General features: G+C 31.8%; 4 protein-coding genes and 1 non-coding gene across 9 annotated transcripts in view; 3 read left to right on the plus strand and 2 right to left on the minus strand.

Annotated features, from left to right (window-relative positions):
• The first annotated feature begins 1,085 nt into the window (after positions 1-1,085).
• Positions 1,086-2,649, plus strand: LOC102669408 (vascular-related unknown protein 4). Of its 2 annotated transcripts, XM_041007612.1 has the most exons (3): positions 1,086-1,224; positions 1,457-1,820; positions 2,336-2,649. In XM_041007612.1, exons 2-3 carry the CDS (start codon positions 1,479-1,481, stop codon positions 2,468-2,470), a joined length of 477 nt encoding a protein of 158 aa, XP_040863546.1. In that variant the 5' UTR covers positions 1,086-1,224; positions 1,457-1,478; the 3' UTR covers positions 2,471-2,649. The 2 variants fall into 2 exon arrangements, with proteins under 2 accessions (XP_040863546.1, XP_006592877.1); XM_006592814.4 differs by lacking the exon at positions 1,086-1,224 and having other exon boundaries at positions 1,231-1,820.
• A 6,547-nt stretch (positions 2,650-9,196) lies between these two features.
• Positions 9,197-9,267, minus strand: TRNAG-CCC (transfer RNA glycine (anticodon CCC)). Its single transcript has one exon. It is a non-coding gene; the product is annotated as a tRNA-Gly (tRNA).
• Positions 9,268-12,563: 3,296 nt separating this feature from the next.
• Positions 12,564-20,330, plus strand: LOC100809522 (protein disulfide-isomerase 5-4). Of its 4 annotated transcripts, none has more exons than XM_041007613.1 (15): positions 12,564-12,798; positions 13,153-13,265; positions 13,715-13,805; positions 13,972-14,066; positions 14,712-14,769; positions 15,442-15,626; positions 15,729-15,786; positions 16,193-16,233; positions 16,381-16,455; positions 17,410-17,466; positions 18,008-18,074; positions 18,216-18,359; positions 18,619-18,840; positions 19,622-19,774; positions 19,862-20,330. In XM_041007613.1, exons 3-15 carry the CDS (start codon positions 13,785-13,787, stop codon positions 20,054-20,056), a joined length of 1,371 nt encoding a protein of 456 aa, XP_040863547.1. In that variant the 5' UTR covers positions 12,564-12,798; positions 13,153-13,265; positions 13,715-13,784; the 3' UTR covers positions 20,057-20,330. The 4 variants fall into 4 exon arrangements, with proteins under 4 accessions (XP_040863547.1, XP_003540413.1, XP_006592878.1 ...); XM_003540365.5 differs by lacking the exon at positions 13,153-13,265 and having other exon boundaries at positions 19,862-19,939; positions 20,011-20,330; XM_006592815.4 differs by lacking the exon at positions 13,153-13,265.
• Positions 20,331-20,550: 220 nt separating this feature from the next.
• Positions 20,551-22,503, minus strand: LOC100788637 (early nodulin-like protein 1). The gene is made up of 2 exons (XM_006592816.4): positions 22,045-22,503; positions 20,551-21,362 (listed from the first exon to the last, which is right to left on the minus strand). The coding sequence occupies exons 1-2, from the start codon at positions 22,241-22,243 to the stop codon at positions 20,827-20,829; spliced, it is 735 nt and encodes a 244-aa protein (XP_006592879.1). The 5' UTR covers positions 22,244-22,503; the 3' UTR covers positions 20,551-20,826.
• Positions 22,504-24,429: 1,926 nt separating this feature from the next.
• The window catches only part of LOC100810054 (rab GTPase-activating protein 22), an 8,892-nt gene continuing 7,271 nt past the window's right edge, over positions 24,430-26,050 (plus strand). The window contains exon 1 of the mRNA XM_014765072.3: positions 24,430-24,902. Within this exon, the coding sequence (XP_014620558.1) occupies positions 24,813-24,902 (90 nt within the window). The 5' untranslated portion in view covers positions 24,430-24,812. The remainder of the gene's footprint in view (positions 24,903-26,050) is intronic.

A 26,050-nucleotide genomic window follows, 5' to 3' on the forward strand; every position in this document is an offset into this window, starting at 1 on the left:
TAGGAACATTTTTTCTAGGTTAATAAAATTTAAAACTAATGGCTCTATTCATATTCACAAACTCATCATTATACACATCAATTAAGGCAACGCATTTAAACTGCATAAATTAATAATATAATTTACCTAATTAAGGAAGCAAATTTGTGCATTAATTTATTGTTTACGTCAATTAAAAAATTAGTACTGATTGAAATATGAAATATATTAAATATTTTTTATGCGGTTATCTAAAATTACGATATTGTCATGTAAATGGATGGGAAAAATGGATTACATCGATTATCCCAACTCACCTCTCTTTTTTATATATATATATATATATATATATATATATATATATATATATATATATATATATATATATATATATATATATAAATATATATATGATATCTTCTTCTGATTTTGAAACAGGGAAATTGCAATTTAGTTTATTTATCTTAGTCAAAGAAGTTATAAGCTCTTGAGTGTCTTGCCAAATACACTCATAAATTTGGGGAAATGCTAAAAATTTGTATATGACTTCATCCATAATAATAATTAAAAAAATATCTCTCATTTAGTATTTATATTTCATTGGATAATTTTATCCTCAAATTATTTCTTAAATTTTCAAAATTTTCTTTTAATCTATATTAATTTTCCACTATTTTTATATTTTTAGTTTTTCTTTCTGTCTCTTCTTTATTAACTGTATTTAACTTTCATTTTTTTCTTTATTTATTATTTAAAAAATTTAGAGAGGCGTATGTCATGCCATTGAAATTAAACACGTTTATTTCCTTTGTTAAACACAGAATATGCCTACTTTAAATTTGTAGCTATTAGGAAAATTAAGGTTTACAATGGGAAAGGAGGGGGCATTAATATAATATACGAGAGACAAATTAAATACGCACCTCATATATATGTTATATTAACAGTTGAACCGGCTTTGCAAGTTGGCTTGTACTCATAATTGTCATCCTTCGTTTAAAAGAATCACCAGTAATATACGGAGTATATAGAATTATTATGATGATAACCAAATTATTAGAATTATATGCAATTTCTCCTGAGACTTCGAGATTAGGGAATTAACCAGCCGAGAGAATATTTCCAAACTTCTCTAGCTAGGGTGACTGAATGACCAATTCAAAGCAATAGTGGAAACTTAACTCCGCCATAAAGAAAATTTTGGCAAATCTCTCTTGGCACGGATACCTATGTCTCACCACAAAGGTCAAACACACACAGCTAGTTTTAACTTCACGAATTTTATGTCCCACCCCTAGATTCCAAAAGTCATCATATATTAATTTGATCATATAATTATATGCATATTTCTTCATTTTTTATTTCATATTAACTATATGCTTTCCGTGGGAGACTTGCTTCTTTAAAACTGGCCACCAAACCCCACTAATATTAATTTTCATCATTTGTTCATCTTATATCTTGCTTTGGCTTTCAGATAGAAAACTAAGGTGGCTTCAATGAGTACCATAAGCAAAGATTCTTCTTCTTCCAAGAATATGACCAGTGAGTGTGACTCCTCCGAGGAGAGTGGTTGGACTAAGTACTTTGAGGATTTCTTTGACAACCATAATATTGATGATGATGATGATCAGAAATGTTCTATGTCGTCTTTCTCTGGTGTTGATAGCTACTACTCCACCTCCTTTGTCTCTGATTCTGCTACGAAAAAATTAACTGACAACACACAAGCTGAGGAATATGATCACCAATCGAGTTTGAAGAAGAGAAAGAAGATCAAAACAGCTTTGGTTGATGATGCTTTGGAAGATACTGCAAGTTCTCCTATCAAAGGCTCCAAGGTTCATAATTTTTTTTCTTTTCTCCTTCTTACGATATTGCCTTTGCTTTCAATTAGTGAAAGTTAAGTTATATGTATATTAATTACTTTTAATTCTATAATAATTACTTTTAATTCTATAATTTGTTGATAATTTTTTAGGCTTTATTACTTTTAATTCAATTTGATCAACTCATCAATAAAATGAGCCTTTTTCCAGGTTAATTAATTTGATCAACTCAATTTACATTGACAATAAATAATTATTTTTTACCTTTTGTCTCTTTGGAAGGACAGAAAATACATGAGAATTTTATGCTTAATTAATCAAAGAAACATTTCCTTTCTAACCGAAATAATTCTCCTTCTTTCTTTTTCCTTATAATTACCTTTCCCCTAGACTGAAATGATGCGTACTCCTTGATTTCAGAGGCCTTGCTATATCCATAAATGAATGTTTATTGTGGAACTGAATTAATGAACGATTGAAGCATTTTTCAACTAACAAAGATGCTTTTTTGTTTTGCTTTTTTGTAGGAAAAAAGAAATACCTTAGGAGAAAGAGATGAAAGGAAAGAAATGGGTTTTAATGAGGGGGATAACGACCACACAAAACTGAAGAACAAAGGCCTTTGCTTAGTTCCTTTGTCGATGATAGTGAAATATATCTAGGTTGATTAGTTCCATGATAAAGCACCCCATATATGCATGTGGGAAATATCCATGGACACCCCATGTTGGTAGACAGAGAAAAAAGAAAGAAAAAAGGAAGAAAATATGTAATAGGTAATGTAGTGCAGTAAGAAAAAAGAAATTGAGAAAAATGATAAATGTTTGAGGTGTTAAAGGAATATTACTCGTTCATTTCTCTGAAGTGCACATAATAGATAATCTTCTTTGTTTTTTAAGGCAGTAGATAATCATGGTAGACAGCTAGAGCATGTTGTATATAATGAATCAATCATTATTTTCAAATTTCACTCTTCCTAGCAATTGAAACACATGCAATATATATATATATATATATATATATATATCAAGTCTTAACTTCTTTTGGTTTCCAATGCCATGGCTGTAGATTACACCTTTTACACTAGAATAGCACTCGTATATATATGGAACTTAATCTATTATGAAGCAAAGGCTACGCATAAAAAACGGGAAGCATAATATGACTAATAGAAAGGTACAAATAGTGAATGGTAATAAGGCAGATATGTGATAACTGAAATTTTATTTTATAACAACTAATTAACATATTATTCTGACAGAGGTTAATTATCAAGATCAGTGGGGTCAGCATAGATATTTAGTGTAATCTTAAATAATGTTCTCGCCTAAAAATATAAAGATAGTCATAATATATTTCGGTCAGCCTTATTTTAATGCAATACTAAATAATGATTAAATGATTTATGTCAAGAAGGAGAATCTGCTTTTTGGCTATGGGTTCTCAAGTTATTTCAGAAGGTGCTTGGTGTAGTAAACGAAGAAAAAATGGAGAATAAATTAAAGGATTTTGTGTGAAAGGTAATGGTTGAAAGAAAATAAAAAAAAAGGTAAAGAAAAACAATCACTACTACAAAATAGACTTTTAATTTTAGTTAATTAAATGATTTTTAACATCATTAAAGTCTCCGCATTAACATTAATTTTACAAAATCGATGTTAATTAAATTACACAATATCGATTTTGTAAAAAACTGATGTGGTATCATAAAAAATTACACAATATTAATATGTGGAATCACTTTGCAATGTATCCTACATAGGGACATGTGCTTGCTGAAAAGATTCTTGACCAAGATCACAAATCATTTCCTTTAAGTGATCTCACATTTGTACATCAATTGGTTCAGATTGGGAGTCCCTCTACATGTCTGTCAATTCACCATGTCATATTCATGTCGTATAATTCTTCTTAATCTCATCACACATTAGATGTTTCCATATGTTGTCGAGTAGTTGTTATCTCTCGTTCAAACAGTTTATACAAGGACAAAAAATATTTTCCATCCTCATTTGGCCGACTTCTTTCAGAGGTGAATTCCAAGAACTATTCCACACCTTCCTCATACGTAGGGCTCATGCGACTTGCATTCATCCAACTTCGATCCATCTAATTATTAACTCTGTGATGCTCACAAAGTTTTTCAATGCATGAAAATTTCACTTTTTTATTAAAGGTGTGGTCCTATCTCATTTAGGAAGACATATTTTTATTGTAAATTCATATGTCAAGGTTAAGTCTATTTTCTTAAATTTGACAAAATTTTGACAGCATTTCGCATTAGTCTCCAAGTACACGAAATGAAAGTAATGAGATTAATTCCACGACAATCAAGTATGCACTCAGAGAATAGAGAGAAATGCATTGTACCAAAATTTCATCAAATTTAAGAAAATAAACTTAATGTTAACGCATGAATGTACTATAAAAATATGACTCTTCCCAAACTGTCTAAACAGACAATTTAAAATTCAATTAAACGATTAATGCTAACTGTTCGCAATAATCATTGTATTCAATCTCAAATGGAATTCTAAGGTTCACTCACCATTAACATAACATGCATATAAATCAATACTCATTAATCATAGTTAAGAAGTAATAAACGCATCGTTAACAAACAACAACATCAAAACTTTATGAAAAAAAATGTGCATGTGACGATGATTAGTACAATGTCCAACAACAAATGTCGTGATCACGATGTAAACAGAAAAATAAAAAAGTTCCTACAAATTAGATTGAAGATTAGACATCTTTAACTAACAACTCTTAAGCAAAAACTTCATGACCACTGGCCAACCACCAATAAAATTTTATCCCACTAAATGATGTCAGCTACCTTAGGTGAGCAACACTTGTGTATCCATTTTCTCCAATCATTAGTTAGAAAAAAAAAGGTCTGCCTCAACAAATTAGTAACTAAAGGTCTGCCTCAACAAATTAGTAACTATTCTCTTCTTGACTAAGTCCTTCTGAAATAATTGGAAGGTGTTCCTATCAAATTTGACATAACCTCTTTTCGTGTTGCTCCAAATATTACAGTAGTAGTACCTATAAAGACAATCTAATCCTCAAATTAGAGATGTATAGGTATGAGATATATATCAAGAGTTTGTTAGAATTGAATGAGTTATATGAAATCCTAGTGATTCCTTTTATAACGATGAAATTAGGTCCATAAGCATAATTTTCCTAGCTAATTATATAACGTTAATAATTTAGATAAGATTGAATCTAATCTTATCTTATTTGATAATTATGCGCCTAATTTATAGGTAATCTTATCTTGATCTTTCTCTATTTTGAAGATGGCCGACTTAACTTCTCTCTTGACAAGTCTCATGGAGGAAGAGCAAGAAATTTACTTGACCGACCACCAAATACAAAGATTTGGAGTCTGAGTAATACAAAAGGAAATTGTATTTCCAACAACAATAAAGCCCTCGCATGCAATGGGAGGTTGTATTTCTTCTCCTAATGAAAAAAAAAAACTTATTTTTAAAGTGACATCACGAAGTGTTGAAGTCTTTTTTCCCTATTGACATTAATCATAAATTTTCACACATATCCATACATCATTTTTTTTATCAGCTTGGCATAGATACACCATTAATATCAGTTTGGATAGATTTTCCTAATTAAAATAGATTAAGTTCATAAAATTTATTTATTTAAAAGGATGTCTAAATTATTTAAATTTTAATATACATAATTATAAATTTAAGAATTTAATTAAAATATACTAATAGTATAAACAATACACTGACATTCTATTATAAATTTCCGTATACAATAATATTGCTAAGTTTTGTTATAATTATTAATTTAAAAATTTATATTTAAAAATAATTCCAAATTAATTGACAATATAAAAATATTTACATTAATATTATATCAAAAATAAACTTTTAAGATAATAACAGAAGATTTAATAATTAAATTTATTAAACCTATTTTGTAAAGATAAATGTTAAAGTATAAATATTTTTATTGGAAGGCAAAACTTGCATTGCTCATGCAATAAATATTTTTTTTTAGTTTCTTAATTACAATGCGTAGTTAAAAAGACTTTTTTGTAAAATGATATTGTTGAGGGGTCATTTAGAATGTGAGTAAAATAATTAAGAAGCTGTTTATTAGGTCTGATGGGTTAGCTTATTGACTTAAATGACAATGATTGTGGTTTGACAAATAAAGCTGAGCCCATGCATTAATTACAGAGGAAAATTAAGGAGCACACATGGTGCATAAATTCTTCCCCCTATCGAGCATTTTTATTTTTTCTAACCCTCATTATTATGTATTGAGATTTTTTTTTTATCTGAAGTGTATTGAGATAACTATATCAATTTGCTAGCATTTCAATAAATTAATTCCTGGATTTTCTAGCTTAGCTAGTTTAACCAACGCCAACAACTCTATACTAATATTAAGAAATTACATATGGCAAGGATGTAGGACAATATATAATCGATTATGAAAACAACTACCCACACATATGCACAAGGGAGCCAGCTCGATGGATCAGTAGGTATACAACAATACATTTTTCAACTCTCTAAGGTCCTTTCCAAGTTCCAATAAAGCAAGGAGAAGAAAATGGAAAATGAGCGTACTTTTCTTGTTATGCATACCTAACTTTCTAAGGTGCAGGTAGCTAGTTTTAGTACTTTTAAAAATCATTTGAGAGTTTTTAAGGAATATGCTGGAATTGTTAACAACTTATTTAATTTTGAGAAAAACTCTCTTGCATGGACTTCATCCAGCCATGCCTTTTTCAGGTAACTAATTTCCCCTATGCCTAATTAAGTCTAAAAGGTCCTATCTTTTCATCAAAAGAAAAAACAAAAATTATTCTAGCTAGAGAAGCCTTCTTTATTGGGACACCCATATTAAAAATGTGCCACCAAACATAGTAAATAAACTTTAATTTCCAGGAATGGCAATGGATGGCTCTATATAATCATATCAATGTGAATCACGAGAAGGTGTGTTACTCGATAGAAATTTGAAATTTCCTGTGTAGGAACCATATCAATGTGAATCACGAGAAGGTGTGCCACAGAATCAATGTATGGCATTCTGTTTGTCATTTAACAGAATTTGGTTGCCATGAGGAAATTGAGTATATATTGAGAAGGTAGCCTTATGTGTTTTTTATATGAGATTAATGCCCCTGATGTGAGTGTAAAAGGACTTTACACACAATAAATCACATTCTTTTATTTTGCCACCTTACCTAATAGTGTTTTAATTAAATAAAAAATAATTAAAAAATGTTATTGCACATTTTTTGCCTTTCACCCTCTCTCAAGGCTTTGCCTATGCTGTTTCACGAACCTTTCTTTTTCACCTTATTTAATTCTCAATTTTGGCGTAGAGACATATATAAGAAAGGTAAAATTATACTTTTGGTCCCCCACTTTAAGTTCAATTTCGCATTTGGTCCTCCACTAATTTAATTCACAAATTGGGTTCCCCTGTTTAGTAAAATCTTACAATGTTGGTCCCTGAAGCCTCAATTGGACGTTAACCATTAAGTTCAAACGTTGACTGTCACGTGTTAATGTCTAAGAGGCACCTTGAATTGCGTTTTTTAACTTATCTGCAGTAAAATTTTCTTACCCTGAAAAAAACCCTAAAACCAATTTATTTACAAATCCCTAACCCTAAAATTAAATAAAAAACAGTGCCTTTATACTCTATTTTCTTCTTCTTTCTATTGGGATAAAATTAAGCATCACACTATGACAATAACACTCAATATCCACACCATCCACACCACAACACATAAAAATCAAATTCATAAGAACCAAAAAAGGTTTACACAAAGACCCAGAAGCCAAATTCCCAAACCCATTTCACAATTCACAAAAAAGCATGCATCTTGGGAGAGAAGAAGGGGGGTATCGTTCGTTGCGAACAACGAGGTTGAGGAGGGTGAGGAGTGAGGATTGGCGAGCGTCGACGTTGGAAGAAGAGAGCATCAACACAAGCGGTTCAATCACACCCGCTGTGGCGAGCTTCGCGCGCGTCTTCGGTGACGACGATTTCCGAACCATCTTCCTTATCTCCCTCGTGACCTCAATCTTGGCGTTGAGGTTCCTGTTCGTTAGCTTCTCCGAAAGTTTGATTATCTGAGTGTGTTTTCCGAGGCTCCACGTTGATGTTGCTTCTGATTCTGTTTATGTTTCTATTTCTATTTCTGTGTTCTCTCCCTCTCCCATTTCTCTCTCTCTCTCTCTCACTCACTCGCAGTGGGTGTGTGTGTTTTGGGGCCGAAGCCAACCCTTTCTTCTTCTTCTCATTCTTGATTCCTAACCCCTTTTGAGAAAATACAGACTTTATTATAAATAAATAAAAATGAATTTTATTTTGTGTAAACTAATGTATCTAATTTATGATTCGAAGGAAATCTAGCTGAGTAAACTATGATAAAAAAATTACATTATGGGGTTTGGTTATGTATATAAATAAATAGATAAAAAAAGAGAGAATCCACATGCCCGCAAAACCAAGTCCTGGAACTCCAAATCGAAACCTTGGGATAGCCTCTGTCAGAACTCGATAAGAACCTTAACCAGCCGTTGCTGCTGTTGTTGGTCTTGAAGGGTGTCGATGAGATCAGATAGGGATTTAGGGTTAGGGTTAGGGATTTGTAAATAAATTGGTTTTAGGGTTAGGGATTTGTAAATAATTTGGTTTTAGGGTTTTTTCAGGGTGAATTTTTTTACCACATATGGGTTAAAAAAACGTAATTCAAGTGTCTCTCAGACGTTGACACGTAACAGTCAACATCCAATTGAGGCTTCAAGGACCAACATTGTAGGATTTTACTAAAAGGGGGACCAATTTGTGAATTAAATTAGTGGGGGGACCAAATACGAAATTGGACCTAAAGTGACTGACCAAAAATACAATTTTACCTATAAGAAAAAAGTTTGGTGTGTTTTTTTATGTTCCAGCCTCATTTTTAAATATGTTAATTACTAATTTCTCTTTTTATAAGAAAAAAAAAGTAAATGTCTTCATTGAGGGACACATATACCTTGGGGGAAAAGATTTTTAATTTTTTATATGATATACATAGTTATAAATTATCCCTATAATTTGAAACATAATTAAGAAATAATCAATAATATGAGTATTACCTTCACCAATTTATATGAGCATTGTCTCCTTAAGTTAAAATTTTTGAAGCCGTCACTTTTTATTGCCTAATAATATTATAAGTCAGAGTGAAAAAAATCTCTTAAATTATAGACTAGAGGAAGTTCTGGTCCCAGAGTATATACATCAGGTTCGTTACTTACAAGTTAATGTTTTTTTTTTTTTATTAAAATAATAATAATAATAATAATATTTTAAAATAAAATTTGGTAACTTGCGCATCCGGGGAATCGAACCCCGGTCAGTACCGTGGGAGGGTACTATGATACCACTACACCAGATGCGCTTGACGTTATTTTGCTAGAAATAAAATATATAAATCCTTAAAATATCAAATACAACTTTTTTTCACTCCCAGTTAACGGCTGGACATTATGCTTGTACTTTGTAGTTTGTTCTTATTCTTGAAAATCATATCCCCCATAAATTAATGTATAAGGATATTAGATAACTTTTAACAATATATAAAATATTTTCTTATTTTCATGAAAAATCTAAAATTTCTATGAAATTTTTTATTTATACATTAATCTCTTGTTGATATTTTTAATCATTTTAGTAATTTCTTATTTTGACATTAACCCGGTGATAGTTTGATTAGACAAATGCATAAATATTATTTCCATATATACTATGGTAGCAGCCCAAGTGAACTTGTTTAACTGGAATTATTAGCCCATTTATTAATTTCAGTTGAAGTGGAATAGAAATTCGATGTACGAGTAGGGCCAATTGCCTCCTGCACCTCATATTTTGCTTCCTTGAACTCATAGGAAACTTTAAAGAAAGTAAATGAACAAACATGTCCTTCATTGTCCATTACACTCACCAAACACCCCTGAATCCTTTTGTCGAACCCCAACACCCATTTCCCTTTCCATTGTTTTGAACCTTAGCACCCGTTCCCTTTCCCTTGTGCCTCAACCTTTCACCCTTTTCCTTTCCCTCATGTTGTCGCAGCTTGGAAGCAGGTTCTTGCTTCTTTGTGTGGCAACGCCTTGCAACCATTGGAGGCAGCAACAAGTAGGTTCTCGAGTCTTTGTACTAGTCACAATAAGTTTTGCTTCGACTATTTTCTTTTTCAATGACTTTTTCGTTTATGATTAGAATTCGAAGAATGTAAGCCTTAATAGATAGGTAACCAGGTAACCTAATTTTAGATTACCAAATTCGTAATGATTTTAACAGGGTTTCATTGAGTAATCTGGAAATCAAAATTCTAGATTACTCAACTTGAAACCTTGTTAGAATTGTTATAGATTTGATAATCAATAATTAAGTAAGTCTAATTTTAAATTGAGTAATCTGAAATACAATTTTTATTTTGGATTACTAACTCTGTATAAATAAAATTAACTTACGAAATTGCCCATGCAAAACTATAAGTGAATGAAAAAAATTAGAAATTACTTGAAACATTAACTTCGTATGCATTGTCTAGACATAAGAAGGACGGAGATGAAGTAATTGAATGCAACCTACCTCAAAAAATTGTGGAAAACTTATGCGGATGAAGGGTAAAATGGGGATATTAAAATTATGGGGATGCAAGAAGCCAAAAATGGGTGCAGGAAGTAATGACCATGTGCACATTCAAATTATCCAAAATTTGGGTGAACTCTCAAAATAATTAGCCCATTTCGTAATTTGAATGATATTATTAGAAATTTATCATGCTCTTTTTTGATTTACAATTTTATTTTTAACATTATATTAGAATTAATGTTTCTATTTACAGTCTTATAAATGAACCAATTTATTACAGATATTGGAGTATACACATAAAATCAATAAATCATCATATTTTTGTTTCCAAGAAATTATATATACTGATCTACCTTTCTATGACCGTGGATATGATTTAGTAGGAATGATCTTATGACCGTGGATATGATTTAGTAGGAATGATCTTATAAAATAAGCCTAAGAATATATTTTGGGTAGCTATCTTTTTTCAAACCTAAAAACATGATTGTGTAGTATACCCATATCTATATTTCCAATAATATATGTCAAACAAATACACTATAAAAAAAAAACTATGTTTTCTGTTTAAAAAATGAAAATGTACTTTATCTTGAATAAAGTTTAGGTACATTTCAATGAAATATTTGTACTTGTAATAAAGCATATGCATTTTCAAATAGTTTGTAATGGTAAGGGAAATGAAATAGAATAGAACGAAATGGAATGGAATACAACCATATAAGTTATTAGCTACTTCATTGTAAGAATAATTTTATGATGGAATGAAATTATAAAAAATGCTTTCATCTCATATATCTAAATCGAAGAAAAAATAAATAAATTAGATGAAGTGTTATGAAGTATATGTCATTAGGCATTAGCTATATATAGATTGTGATCAAGATATGCCATGCATTAGGCCTCCAAGGATGGCCGAGTCCCACTCAATTTTGCTATAGTCATGAAGAGAAGAGTTTGATCAGTGTTGGTCCAAGATGACAGTGGAAGAAAGGAGGTATCTACAAAGAGACTTTAACATCCAAGCCATTATGAGAACGCAAAGTGTAACAATACAAAAATAATGTGTGTACTAAGTGTCATTGATTTATGCTCCATATTTCAATTAACATTATCATAAAGTTGCATTGCAGTACCTTGAAACTTCCTTGTTTTGAAGTGTCTCAACTCTCAAGTCTATACACCTCTTTCCAGACCTTTCTAACCACACAATATATGGCTTTCCAATTAGGAGTTAGTTTTCCTTTAGTGATGGCAATCCTTCTTGAGGGGCATCTTTAATTTTATTAGGATTCTTTTAACTTTGAATGGCATCTTTCGTAGGATTCTTTTATTATGTTGAAGGGCATCTCTTTGTCTTGCAGCCCTGGTTTGAACTTTGAATGTAGTTCATCATCCACATTTGATTTATCAGATCTAGCTTTTTCTGTTGCTACTCTCCTTGAAATTCTCTGATTTTTCTCTTGATTTTTCTGTTGCCACTCATATGTTAGATTAAAAGAGAATTTGCCCATAGCTAAATAGGATATTGTTCGATATCAAATATTGTTCAACTCTTTTTTTTTTAAGTGTATATAGATGTGTGTAATTATTAATATATTTTCAATTTTTTCAGAGGAAATATATTACCTTTTAATGCATTCCAACATCCTTAGAAATATTTTAACAAATCAAATACTATATTTTTCTAAAAAATTTCTCTTACTATAAATTAAGTTAGAATATATATGTAAATTTTGTATATAAAGTATGAATACATTACTACTTTTACTCCTCAAATGGCTTTTATGAATAATTTTTTTTGGCAGTTCAAAAAAATTTAAGGGTTAAATAATATATTTTAATTTTCTTATTGTTTATTTTAGGGTTTAATAATTTTTTTATTGCAACCCTTCGAAGAAAAAAAATATTGCAACCCTTAAACTATACGACATACATTTTAATTTCTTATTGTTTATTTTCTTGTGTTTTTTTTTAGACAAAAGTGACTCTACAGATACAGAGATATCAAAAATAAAAAATAATAATAATAATAATAATTTTGGCGCATAATAGAGTGAGAGTGACACCAGAGCGAGCGCGGATTTTTAGTTAGTATGGAACGAAAAACTCACAACGGAAAAGCTAACAGTTGAAGAAAAACTCCTTCTCCTTCTCCTCCTTGGATCGATCTATTACCATTGTTACAATCTCATTTCTCAAATCTCAAGCCCTTGGGTTTTAAGCTTTCTCAAAATTCTCCTTTCATTTTCCATTTTTTCCTGTGAAATTCAGTCCACTTTCTCGCAACCATGATTTCCTCAAGCAAAATCAAATCCGTCGATTTTTACAGGTTAGGATCTCCCTCTCATCACGTGTTTCTATATTTTCTTTTTCCTTCCAAATTCGAGCATTTCGCGTTTCTTGATCAGCTTTTTCTATTCTATCTATCAATGCGAACGCACCGAATTGTATGTTCGCGTTCGAATCTTCAGTTGCAATGCCGGTGCTTCCGTCAATTTGATCACAAATGTTTTGTCAGCGATTGCTACCGATGAAAATAATTATTGTCTCTGTTATTCGCTTAGTCATTCCTATATCATGGCTTTCGTAGCCTGTGACTGTGTGTTTTGTTTTGGTGTAGCTGCAATTCAATTCGCTTTGCTGTTGTTATGCATTTGATCAAGGTTTTTAAAAATGATCGCAGTTACGGTTTTTCCTCGAGTTCCTTGATATTGTGGGAAATTGCGAATAATTGCGGCTATATTACGGTTGGACACTCCAGAGACCTTGAAGTTGCAGCTGAAAACACTATCGTGGGTTGTTTTTTAAAACATTGCGATTGGTTTAAATGGTTTTGTATTTATTTTTATGTTCTGTGGAGAATGATTTGAGAGAAATGTGCAGCATAAGAGAGCAATGATGCGGTATTTATTATTTAATCAGTGTCTATATGCAAAAATGAAGGCAAAAACATACCTCTCTCTTAATAATAACTTTTTATGTAAATTTTTGGCAACAAGAAATAAAGTGAAAACAAAATGATATTTTTGTAATTATTTGTGAAAACTTAAAACAAGAAATGAAAGAAAAATGTTTTCTGAAACCAAACAGGCAAGAATGGGATATGTTATTCTGAGGGAGAGTGGAATAAGAAATTAAGTCACTCAAATATAAGGACTCAAAATATATAGGAGTGGATTTGTGAATGCATGTGACGTTATCTTTTTGCTAATAGATATGGGTTTACCTGTTTCTTCCGTCTACAGAAAAATCCCAAGAGATTTAACTGAGGCATCATTATCTGGAGCAGGGCTATCCATAGTAGCAGCTCTCGCCATGATATTTTTATTTGGAATGGTCTGTAGCTTTTACCACTAATATTTATCTTTATGACATGTGAAGCCTTTATGTATGTGTTCTGGATTGATATTAGGTCCCATGCATCAATTTGGTTTTGTCAAATTTTATCTTTGATTTGGTTATCAAAATTCATATTGATTTATATCATGCAACTGTGGTGCAGGAGCTTAACAGTTATCTGTCTGTCAGCACCTCTACACAAGTGATTGTTGACAAGAGTTCTGATGGGGACTACTTACGTATAGATTTCAATATCAGGTAGAAGGCTAAATAGGCATTTGATATCTTTGTATATGCAAATTATTGGTAGCTGCATGGTTTTCTCCACCTGGGCTTTGTATACAGCATAGAACTTGGGCTGCATAATATTTGTACCGTCACTTGTTATCAAGAATGTGCAACTCTCCATTAGAGAATCTACAAAGGGTATTTTTTGGGGGTTTGGTAACTTGTTCATCAAAATATTGGTTAATTTGTTGAAGAAAATGGTTTGTAATTTGACATAGATTATTCCCTTCAAGGAAGAGGTTAAAACTTTTCTGTTTCTGTATCAATGATGTCATAGAATGCACTTCTTTCTTCCTTTCAAGCTCCTTGTCAAACTGGGATGGGATGGGATGTTGGAGAACTGGAAATCCATATATATATGTATATATATATATATATATATATATTGATACATTGTGATGGTTCGTGAAATTGACATGAAATAAAGGATTGCCATGCTGATAAATTTGTTTTTTATGTATCATGATTTTTCTCTCAGTTTATATTCCTTGTTCAATTCATATAGCTATAGCTATTTACGATATTATTCCATGTTCATTTAATATCATGGCTATTTATGAACTCTCCTTTTCTTTATTAATTGTTTCCTGCTGATGGCTCCAATTTATATTGTAGTTTTCCTGCCCTCTCCTGTGAGTTTGCAGCAGTTGATGTGAGTGATGTGCTGGGCACAGTAAGTTTCTATTATCCCATTTGATCATCTCTTGCAAAAATGATTTATGCTTCTGGTTTTAAGAAATTTTGCTTGCTTTGGTTTTTAATTAGTTAAATGTGTCATATTCCAAGTTGACCATAGTGTAGTTAAACTATCTATAAGACAGCAAAAAAATTAATATCTCCATTCATTTAATATTTCCATTTGGTTAATGTAATAAGGCCATAAAATGTTAGCTGTAAACCCTTGTATCAATGGAAATATTCATCAAGATTGAATAGCAAAGTATTAGCTAAAAATGAGGATACTATTCATCGAAGGTGTTTTTTTATAATTTTGTGAACTCATACCTAAGCAACCTGTAATTAACCACTAGAAAATGTTGTTTATTGGTTCTTCTAGAAATTTCAGTGTTAATTTGTAAAGATAACCTTAACCTTCAGAATGTTTATTCATTAATAGACTTTCAAAATTTTATATGCCATATTTGCCCCTGAAGTGTGAAGCCAGGGCACTGAAATATAAAAAGTACTTGACATAGATTTGGCGCTTCTTTTGGCACTATTCTTTATGTTCTAAGTGAAATCCATCTTTTTATAAATTATATTATTTCCTGTGCTATAATACATTATTGTCTTTGGTTTGTTGATATTTCATCCTTGTCCTTCATTTGTGACCTCTTGTTTTCAGAACAGGCTGAATCTAACAAAAACAGTTCGCAAGTTTTCTATTGATTCAAATTTAAGACCTACTGGTGCTGAATTCCATTCAGAACCAGCTGCTAACAGCATTAAGCATGATAATGAAGTAAATGAAGAATCTGTTGAAGGTTCTGTTGTACTCACAACACAAAATTTTGATAAATATGCTCATCAGTAAGTGGGTTAGTCATGTAATTCATTCATTTGTTGTTTTTTTGAGTTTGAGTTATTTATTTTTTTGTATCATTAACCCCATTTTGGATAACCTTTTTGCAGGTTTCTGATTACAGTTGTTAATTTTTATGCTCCTTGGTGTTACTGGAGTCAACGCTTGGTAATTATTTTATCTTCATTTCTTGTTTCCTCATCACTTCAACAAATAAGGTGTTCCTGGTGTCTATATTGTTGTCTAAATGCATTTACTTTTCTGTTTCTATTATCAAAAAATTTTATTCCTTAAGAAACAAATGTTCCCTTAGGTAGAAACAATGCAGTAGGGGTAAAGGCTAATTTGAATGCTTAGATCAATGCAACCTCATCAACAAATACACTTTAATAGTGACTAATGCCACTTCATGTTGCAGAAGCTTTTAAATGATATGGCAATCAAAGTGTGTAAGTGCTACATAGTGTATATCATCTTCCATATAAGATGATTGATGAATTACTTAATCATGTAGAAGTTCTTCTGTTTAATTTTGAAGGTTTTTATGTGACACTTCCATCTCTTTTCCTTTCAGAAACCATCATGGGAGAAGACAGCTAAAATTATTAAAGAGAGGTACTTTAATTTTTACCGTGTTTGTCTCATTCCTAGAAATTATACTTTAGAAAGTTTACTGTGTCATCTCCTTTGTTTAATTGGTAATTATCTTAGCATCAGTTTACTAATTTGATGTCTAATTTGTACAATTGCATTTTTATGTAGATATGATCCAGAAATGGATGGTCGTATTATTTTGGGGAGGGTAGATTGCACTGAAGACGGAGACTTGTGCCGGAGGTACCCCTTTTCTAAGAATTCAATTTCTTACTTGTAGCTGATTTAGTTATCTCCTTGATCTTTCTGTTGTATTTATTTATATACAATTTAATTTTTTCTATCCTTTACAATTTTACTGAGTCATATATGGACCTTGTTGAAAGTTTTTACCTTGGATGAAAGTACAGAGATAAGATAGTTATAAATGCAATCAGGCTGATGGGTTGGTGGAAAAAAATGACTAGAGTTAAACATTTCGGTGGAAAAAATATTGGAAAGAAAACAGGGGATAAGTTCCTTGTCACTGAGCATTTGTTCTCCTAGAGTTTGATTTTTGTGAATGTGGACGAAGTGCTTTCATCAATTGGTCTCACATGTCACTTATTAGTTATTACTTAGGGGCAATTAAGGCAGTAGTATAGATTTTTCAAAATGGATGGAAAAAGAAAACAATCGGAGTATTTGAAATGTATTAAATATTAAACATTAATTGAAATGAGATACATTTTGTATCTACCAACCACAATATAGAGAGAGGAGATAGAGAGAAAAGAGTCTGGATAATAATCTGACCCTTATTTATACTAATCATAATCCTACTAAATAGGAAACCTTATAAAGGATAATCTAAGATATGATCAGGATTCAGGATAACATTGGATATTTTTATATATTCTAACAAAGATATACATTCTTTTGTAATATTATATAATGTATTCTGTCATTGCTTACAGGAATTACATCCAGGAGGTTAGAATCATGCCAAGATCATGGATTATTACAAACAAATTTATGATATAGGTTTACAGATATATGCTTGGCTTACTATGAAGATGGAGATGAGCTGTAACCATATTAAATTAGCTTGATTGAAAGTACACGTTCTTCATTGTAATTTGATATTTCCTTTTGTCATCTTTGCTAACTTTGTTACCTTTTTCTTGTGTTTTTTTTTCTATTCTTCTCAATATCCAGCCATCATATACAAGGGTATCCTTCAATTCGTATCTTTCGTAAAGGAAGTGACGTTAGGTAATAATACAAGATCTTTTTTTACTTTTTTTTTGGAATAATACTTGTCTGCCTACCATTTTTTAGGTATTGCATGCTTGTTTATTTGCATAATTATATTACATTTTTCCATGTGAATCATATATTTCTTTTTCCCTTCTAAAAATCATGGGAATGGTCCTCAAATCTTGTCTAGAATGGGAATACTGATCAAAGGCCAATAGTAATGACAGAAGATTGGGAGGATGTAAGATGCTAGTATTGGAATAGGTATATCAGCTTAATTTTCAAAGGACGATCATATAGGAATTTTTCATGTGAGATGTCCTATGCAGTAGTAATGAAAGATAACTTGGAGCTGCTGCCGATACTTTTCCTCCTTGGACATTGCAGCAGCAAATCATTATATCTGTAGGCAATGTCAATTCAATGAAATCTACATGATAATATCTAGATAGCTATTGCTTATGTACATCCAGAATATTGAACCTCTTTGGTCTGTGATTGGGTTTTTAAAGTTTTGGATTTCTGATCATATCTAGTCATCTTTTTCCTATTTCAGAAGTGACCATGGACATCATGATCATGAGTCCTATTATGGAGATCGTGACACAGATAGCCTAGTCAAGGTGCACATTATATTTAATTTAAATTAGCCTTATTTGAATCAAGTTTAACATAAAAGAGTCTACTCAATGCTTTTAAATGTAATTGAACATCACGTTACCATTAGAGTGAAACATGCCTGATATGAAGTATACCCACTGCAGACAATGGAGAATTTAGTGGCATCTCTCCCTTCAGAATCTCAGAAGTTACCTTTGGAAGATAAATCCAATGTTGCGACAAATACAAAAAGACCAGCACCATCAACAGGGGGATGTAGAATTGATGGATATGTGCGTGTCAAGAAGGTATACTCCTGTATGGGTAAAATTAACCTTCTACTGTAATGTAGAAAAAACTCAAGTGCTTTCTTGTTTTCAGTGTGAGGATGAACTAAGATTCACGTTGCTCTGGAAATAACTGATATGTTTGGTTCCTACCTTGTTTTTAAATGTCTTTTGCTTTTAATAGAAGCTTTAGTTGTTGATATCAAAATAACAGAAATAAATTGAATAGGGGATATGACCTCATATTATGCTGAAATTTAAGCTATTTTGCTCTCTGTAGGTTCCTGGAAACTTGATCATCTCAGCTAGATCCAATGCCCATTCCTTTGATGCTTCTCAAATGAACATGTCACATGTCATAAACCATTTATCTTTTGGAAGGAAAGTATCACTTAGGGTCATGAGTGATGTGAAGCGCTTGATACCTTACGTTGGTAGCAGCCATGACAGGCTGAATGGTCGATCATTTATCAATACACATGATTTAGGAGCAAATGTTACTGTAAGTTAATGTTTAACATAAAAACCTCTAACTTAGTAACTTTTTTATTTGAGAATGTGACTTTTTATGGTTGGCTCAGCATGTTTGATTATTAAAGGACAAGTTATATTGACCTGCATCTGCTAGAGTAAGATGCAATAGATAGCAAGAATGCCCAGGGCTGATGAAGTTCTATTCATTTTTGAGACTATAATACCTTTTTGTCCTTTATAAACCACATTCCAGCTCGATTGTAGGATAAAGTGGGGCCTTCCTGCTGCTCCTTCATTCATTTTTTTTTCATAATCTGGAAAATAATTTTGATACATTACAGAATGCTTCTAGACTTCTATGATAAACAATACAGAAATCAATAAAAGCTGTGCTCTCCCTCTCCCTATGCATGGTGAAGTTACATCACCAGAGAGTGAAGACCTCCTTAAATCTTCAACCTTCTTAAAACTGTTAGTTTTACCATTTAAAATGTGTGAACTTGTTGAACCTAAATAGATTTGGGTTATATTATCTTGTATGCTTCTGTAATCTCTGTTTGAAGCAGCCAACAGGATAACAAATGAAAAAAAAAAAAGCAACATGGAGGTTGAGGCAATAAAACCATTTAGAAGTTCCTTTATTAGGTGTTAGTATCTCTGAGATAACATGACTTCTAATAGAATCTTATCTTTTAATGACTTTAATCATGGTTATTTCATTCTTTATGGATGTTGATAACTACAGAAAGACGAGCATCTCTGATGCTTGGAGATTTATTTACACATTTATCTGATATCTGTGGCTGCAGATTGAGCATTACCTTCAGATAGTTAAAACAGAGGTGATAACTAGAAAGGAATATAAATTAGTTGAGGAGTATGAGTACACAGCGCACAGCAGTGTGGCACAGAGTTTACACATTCCCGTTGCTAAGTTTCATCTTGAGCTCTCCCCCATGCAGGTCTGCTTATGGAGATTGTAGATTTGAATAAGTTTCCGCTTTCCTTTTTAATTTTTGGTCGGTTTACATGTTTATTTTTGTGAGCAGGTCTTAATAACGGAAAACCAGAAGTCCTTTTCTCACTTTATCACAAATGTCTGTGCTATTATTGGTGGCATTTTCACGGTTTGTATCTCAGATATTGTGGTCCAGTATCCTCTATTTGTATGGTTCACGACTCTTCTCTGTGGTTTCAGGTTGCTGGAATTATGGACGCGATTTTTCACAACACTATTAGACTAATGAAAAAAGTTGAGCTTGGCAAAAATTTTTGATAAGTAATTGACAATTTATTATAGCATAGGACTTTTGATTTCGCTAGATCCGCTTAGCGAGGAGGTCTTTTGGCAGATTGTTATCTATATATCCATCATAAATCACAAAAATATAATTTTTTTAGTTTTTGATTCAGTAAAATGATCATTACATGGATCGGGAACTCCATAAATGCATCTTGTTTTTGCCTCCACTAATTTTTTGTACCTGGTTATGGTTGAAAACAAATGTTGCTGTGATATAGGATGATCAATGATTTTTTTCTCTCTTGCTTTTGACTCCATGAATACATCATATAAACTTGGTTACATGCATAAGAGGTGAGAGGAGAGCACGTCAGATGGAGAATGAAAAAGTGGCGAACATGACATCAAAATTCACACTCGTCAGCATGTTAACTTATGCTTCAGTACGTAGGGAGCAAAATTAAGTACCTTAATCTGGCATATTTACTGACTCTATTACAATTAAAAATGGTTTTATTTATTTAAAGTTCAACGTATAGAATATATTCTTACAAATTACAATCATCAAGTAAGAAGCACACAAAAGGGTACATATATTGTCAGCTTATTTCTCAGTTTTCACAAACAAATATCAAATAGCATCCCAACTTTGGACCAAAAGGCCAGTTTAATAATACTGAACTCAAAGTATAAGAATCCATAAAAAATTAAGAAAAATGTGGAAAAAAATTAAAAAATTATACTGAACCACTCATATCACATACACTCCACTCAGAAAGAAAAAACCAGAACTGAAGCAATGAACGCTCCAACAGAACAAGCAAAGTTGACCAAGATTGAAGAAGCAGCATTATGAGGAGGAGAAGGAGGAGAAGGTTGATCACTAACAGGAGCTGGAGTGGGGTTATTTGTGGCTGGAGATGGTGGAGAAGGAGCCTCTTGCTGAGGAGGAGCTGCCACTGGAGAAAGTGGAGGTGGAGCCACTTGCTGAGAAGGTGCTGGTGAAGGAGCCAATGACTGTGTTGAAAGTGAAGGAGAAGGAGAAGGAGAAGGACAATTAGGAGAGGGAGGGCTTGTTTGGTTTGTGTTTTTGTTGTTCCTGTCTGCCAGCACAATCACCACCAGCTTCTCATTTTTGAGACAGCTGTTTTTGTTTCCACTGATGAAGAAGTGAGGCCCTGATTGGTTGAGATTGATGACTGTGTGGCCGTCTGAGAATTTTTGACTGTATGCATCAGTGTTGCAACTTGCATAGTCTTGGCTACTTACTTGGATCACTGAGTCTTGGCCAGATGGGTAATTGAACACTGCAATTGGCATGAGAGGTAAATTGAAATATAACTCCACCTTTTTTTAATAATGAACTGGGGATTTTTTATTGAAATGATTGATTGTGTCATTTTACTTGCTACAAAGTTTTAACATTCTAGTGTTGGAAAGTGTTAGGTACAACACCCTGTTTCTATCCTTTGGATTAGTAGCCCTATGGTCCAAAATTTCTTAAAACTTCCGACTAAACAAGGTCGAAAGATCTTGTATCCATAAAAGAAAAAGGAGAAAAAAATGGTTTCTTCTGACTTAGAAAAGTATAATTAATATCTGATCAACGATACATGATAAAACTACATATTGTGAGAAATAATAAACAAAATAATTTTTGGACACCCAAAAATCTATTTAACATCTAAGATGAGAGAGATAAAAAAGAGAAAAATATAGACATGATAAATGATATGATATAATAAGAAAAGAAAAATGATAAATGTTAATTAGGTGTTTGAAAAACTTAAGTGTCCAAAAACTGTTGCTCATAATTAATTCCACCTTAAAAAATGTAATTCAATTTAGACCAAGTTAAAATAGTCCCATATTAACAAAAAAAAATAGAATGGTCTCACTTTTTTTCTCCTTCCATGGATAAAAGTTAAAACCAATTAATAAGGACAGCATACGGTTGGTAACTTGGGTTGGGGTTGAATAACAACTTACCTAGGGAGTCTCCTACTTGAAATCGGCTCTTTTGTGCCCATTGACTGTAAGGGTTGGAATTGGGGTCACTTGGGATACTCCAACCCTTTTGCCCTCCAACTACAAATTCATAGGCATCACCCTTGTGCACCAACAGCAAGATGCAAAACAAGCCCAAGGCATGAACCACTTCATTAGACCTCAAAATGATGGTAGCCATTGGAGAGGAATATCAATGTTGAACTAAGAAAGGACAAGAGAGTATTGCAACCAAATGCTGGAAATGGTTGAAGACAGAGAGTGATGCAATAAACTAGATCATCATGGGTTTATGTAGGCACCAGATGCATGGAAACTTTACAAACTGTGGCAGAGAAGCTTTTGAAACTTTTTCTTATTCTCTCCTCTCTTTGGGTTACTTTGATCCTGGAGCAAGGCATAAGTTCTCATTCCATGTTAAGAGTAATTTCTTTGAATCTTTCACACATGAACGTGCGTCGGTTTATTCTTTGCTTATAGACATCTTATTTCTTTTGCACATAAAAACTCAAGAAAAGCTGAGATCATCTTATTTCAATATCAAAATTAATACTTTGCGCAAAAAAAGTGTCAAAATATATTACATTTTTAGCAAAATTAATACTTTGGGCCTCTAACATTGTTCATTATTTTAATTTAGTCCTCTGGTTTCTTTTTTCTTTCTAATTTTGATCTTATAATTTTTAAACGTCTAACAGATCAGTCCTTTCTAAAGTTTTGTCAATAACTTGTCATATGTTGATATGTGGTTTCACCTTTCACGTTCATGGCCTTACTACTTTTGTTCTTAGGAGAACCACTTATTTTCCACACCATCAGTAATTCAGTATCATCAAAAGTAACCTTTTAAAATAACAATTTTTTTTTTTGGATTTAATAACCATCTCTAGTTCAACATATTAAAATCCAAATCAAAATCTAAAGTTACCTCTGCTTTCAACTTTACAAGGTAAAATACATGCAACGGAAAAGGAACTTAACAGCAAGATGTCGTGGAACTCATGGAAGTATCTTTGTTTATTAAATTAGAATAAATTTCATCTTTGTCTTAGCTATTTTTCGCCTCTGGATGGATCTATCTAGAGTCATGATCACTCAGTAAAAATGGAGACAAATAAATCAGAGTTTGTTGCCTAACCAAACCATACCTATACTGAATTGAAGTAGCTTTTGATCAATTTTCATGCTTTTCAGTTTCTTTTTAAGATATAAACCATGACATGTTTGCCCATTTGTGGAGTATAGGAGTAATGGAATAGATTATATGTTCGACATTATATTTTAATTAGTTTTTAAATTTTTTTATTAGTTAAAAATTTTATTTAATTGTTCAGTAACTAATTTCATTTTCAGATAAAAGCATTTGTTGATTGTGTTCTGAGTAGGATATCTCATATCTAAACTACCTTATTACAAGGAAAAATCACCCACATAAAAATATACAGCTTATTTATCATTGGCTGTTCTTTGTGTTCCACGTTAAAGCTTGGTCAGCAGACTCTGCTCAAGACCAAGTCTCACGGTTCTACACCAGCTTTCCATGTTTGACCATTTGGTGCCTAATGCAGCCCAAGGCACCTCACTTTATTTACCCCTAAAAATTACCAATTCCAAGTTGCAATTGCATAGTTACATAACGATAAAGTAACCAAAAAGTGTATCTTTCGGTAGGAGATTCTCATTTGGAAAATAACAAATACCATCTAAAAAATCTAAATTTTGCTATAGTATTCTTTTATTAGTCTTTTCTATTTATTAAATAAAGAAATACTAGTATATTTTTTCTATTGAGATTTGCTAGTGTACATGTGCTCATTTTATTATTTTTTTAATAAATCACACTTTGAATTTTTTTAAAATGAAAATATAAATTTTTTAAATATTTTTTTTTATTTTAAAAAAAATTAACAAACATCTGTAGAGAATATTTAAATACCCAAATATTTTTATGACACATTTTAATAAAATTAAAATTATAATATGTTAAAATACTATTTTTAAAAAATAAATAAGTATATGTTAATAAATCTCTTTTATTTTGAGTTTAATTTTATCACTTTAGTATAAAAAATTACAATATTCACAAATTTATCATACAAAACGATTTGTAAAAAAATAATAATATAAAATCCTTTTATATATTAATTATTTATTCTTTTATTTTTTTCAAGCCATTAAATATATTTATTCCTACCATATATATATGTTGTTTATTTTATTTTATAGATGGAAATGTAAGTTATATAACGTTTCTCTGACAACAAACATGCAAAAGAACAAAACCAAACACAAAATTTAACGGTAAAATAAAATAAAAAAGAATGAAAAATAACAAAATGAAACATTATCTTTCGTAAACTTATTACGCATTAAACGGGGAGTGTGGGAAAGGGTAATGAAAATTTGGGAATCTTCTTCTGTTCCTAATTCCTATTCCACCCTTTTGACAGGGTTCATGTTCCTCTCACACCATCATCATCGCCACTACCAACCCAACCACCTCCACAATGCCATAACATTCTAACTTTTAGCTTAATACAATAATATCCAAAAAAAACCGTTATTTTTTTTTGTTCTGTGTAGCTTTTTGGAGTTGTATCCTCCTTGAATTCTTCACTTGATAAGTTTTTGTTTCTGGGTTTGCTTGATCTTCCCAAAGGGTCCAGCCCCTGCATTCTGCTAAGGATTGTTGATACCACAAATCATTGCTTTTTAGTTGTTTTTGTTTCCCTTTTGTTTGGTTAATTGGGATGTGGAGAGATCCGGGAGTTCCAGCTGATTCTTTCTATGAAATCCGCCCCGAATGCACCGATGTTCCCGTTACTCGATTTAAGATCAAGGTAATTTTTTTCCCTTTTTTTTGGTTTAATATGTATTTTTTTTTCAATTTTAATATGGGTGTCTTTGTTCATTGGTGTATAAGAAGTATTTGGTTGATGAAAATTGGTGTTGGTCTTTTATGAGCAATGCATGTGAGTTTGAGGTTTTGTGAATGCTTTTGGTGATTTAAGAATGTCCGGTATATACACACACAGCTTGTTAAGTAAATAAACTGGAATTGTTCATTTGGGGCATAGCTTGTGATTTTAGATAATTGAAAATCATACAAGAGAGTAAGTGATGGATGCTGACCTTTACTAAGTTGCCAACAATGGTTTTGATGTGGGTATTTTATCGAAGGGAAGAAAGTTTATAGCTTTTAGGATAGTGTATCTTTTGCTTGTTATGTATTTCAAATTCAGTGATGTCAAGTATCAGTTTTAATGAAGGCAATTTCACTTATGGAAAATTATTGTACAGAAATGACACATCATAAATATGAATTTGAATGTAAACGTTACTATGATTGTCCCTAGTTGTGTGGATATATTCCTGATTCTTATATTATCTGCATGAATTAGAAGCGCTCAATGAGTTAGATCATCGAATAGTTAAGTGAAACACTCATTATATCAAGATTTCCATTTTGTTTTTTCTGTAATAAATAACGCAGCATATGTACTGCTTATTAAACTATTAAGTGCTTGATTTCTCAGTTACATAAGTAACTTATGAGAGTACTAAATCTGAATATGGATAAAATACACTTTGTAATTTATGATTGATCATGACTAATACCACATGATTAATTGTCCTTTTTTGTCTCTTGAGTTCATTTGGGATCAAGTTGTTTTTCTCGCTTCTCTGTGGTTTTCATCTCATGGCCTTATTTTTTTTTGTCGGGGGGGGGGGGGGGGGGGGGGGGGGAAACAGTAAAAAATTCCGTGGGGGGGGGGAAAAAACCCCCCCCTAAATTTTTGCCTTTTTCCAAAAATTTTGGGGGGGGGTTCTTGGGCCCAAAAAAAAAAAAAAAAAAAAAATTCTTGCCCTCCCCGGAAAAACTTTTAACTTTGGGGAAAATTCTAACCCACAACCCCCTTGTAAAGGGCCCCTTTTTTTTACCTCCTGGTAAAAGGGCCCAGCCGGGTAAAAACAAAATGCCAAAAAA

Source organism: Glycine max, chromosome 12 (genome assembly GCF_000004515.6).
Source record: "Glycine max cultivar Williams 82 chromosome 12, Glycine_max_v4.0, whole genome shotgun sequence".
NCBI classification, from domain to species: domain Eukaryota; kingdom Viridiplantae; phylum Streptophyta; class Magnoliopsida; order Fabales; family Fabaceae; genus Glycine; species Glycine max.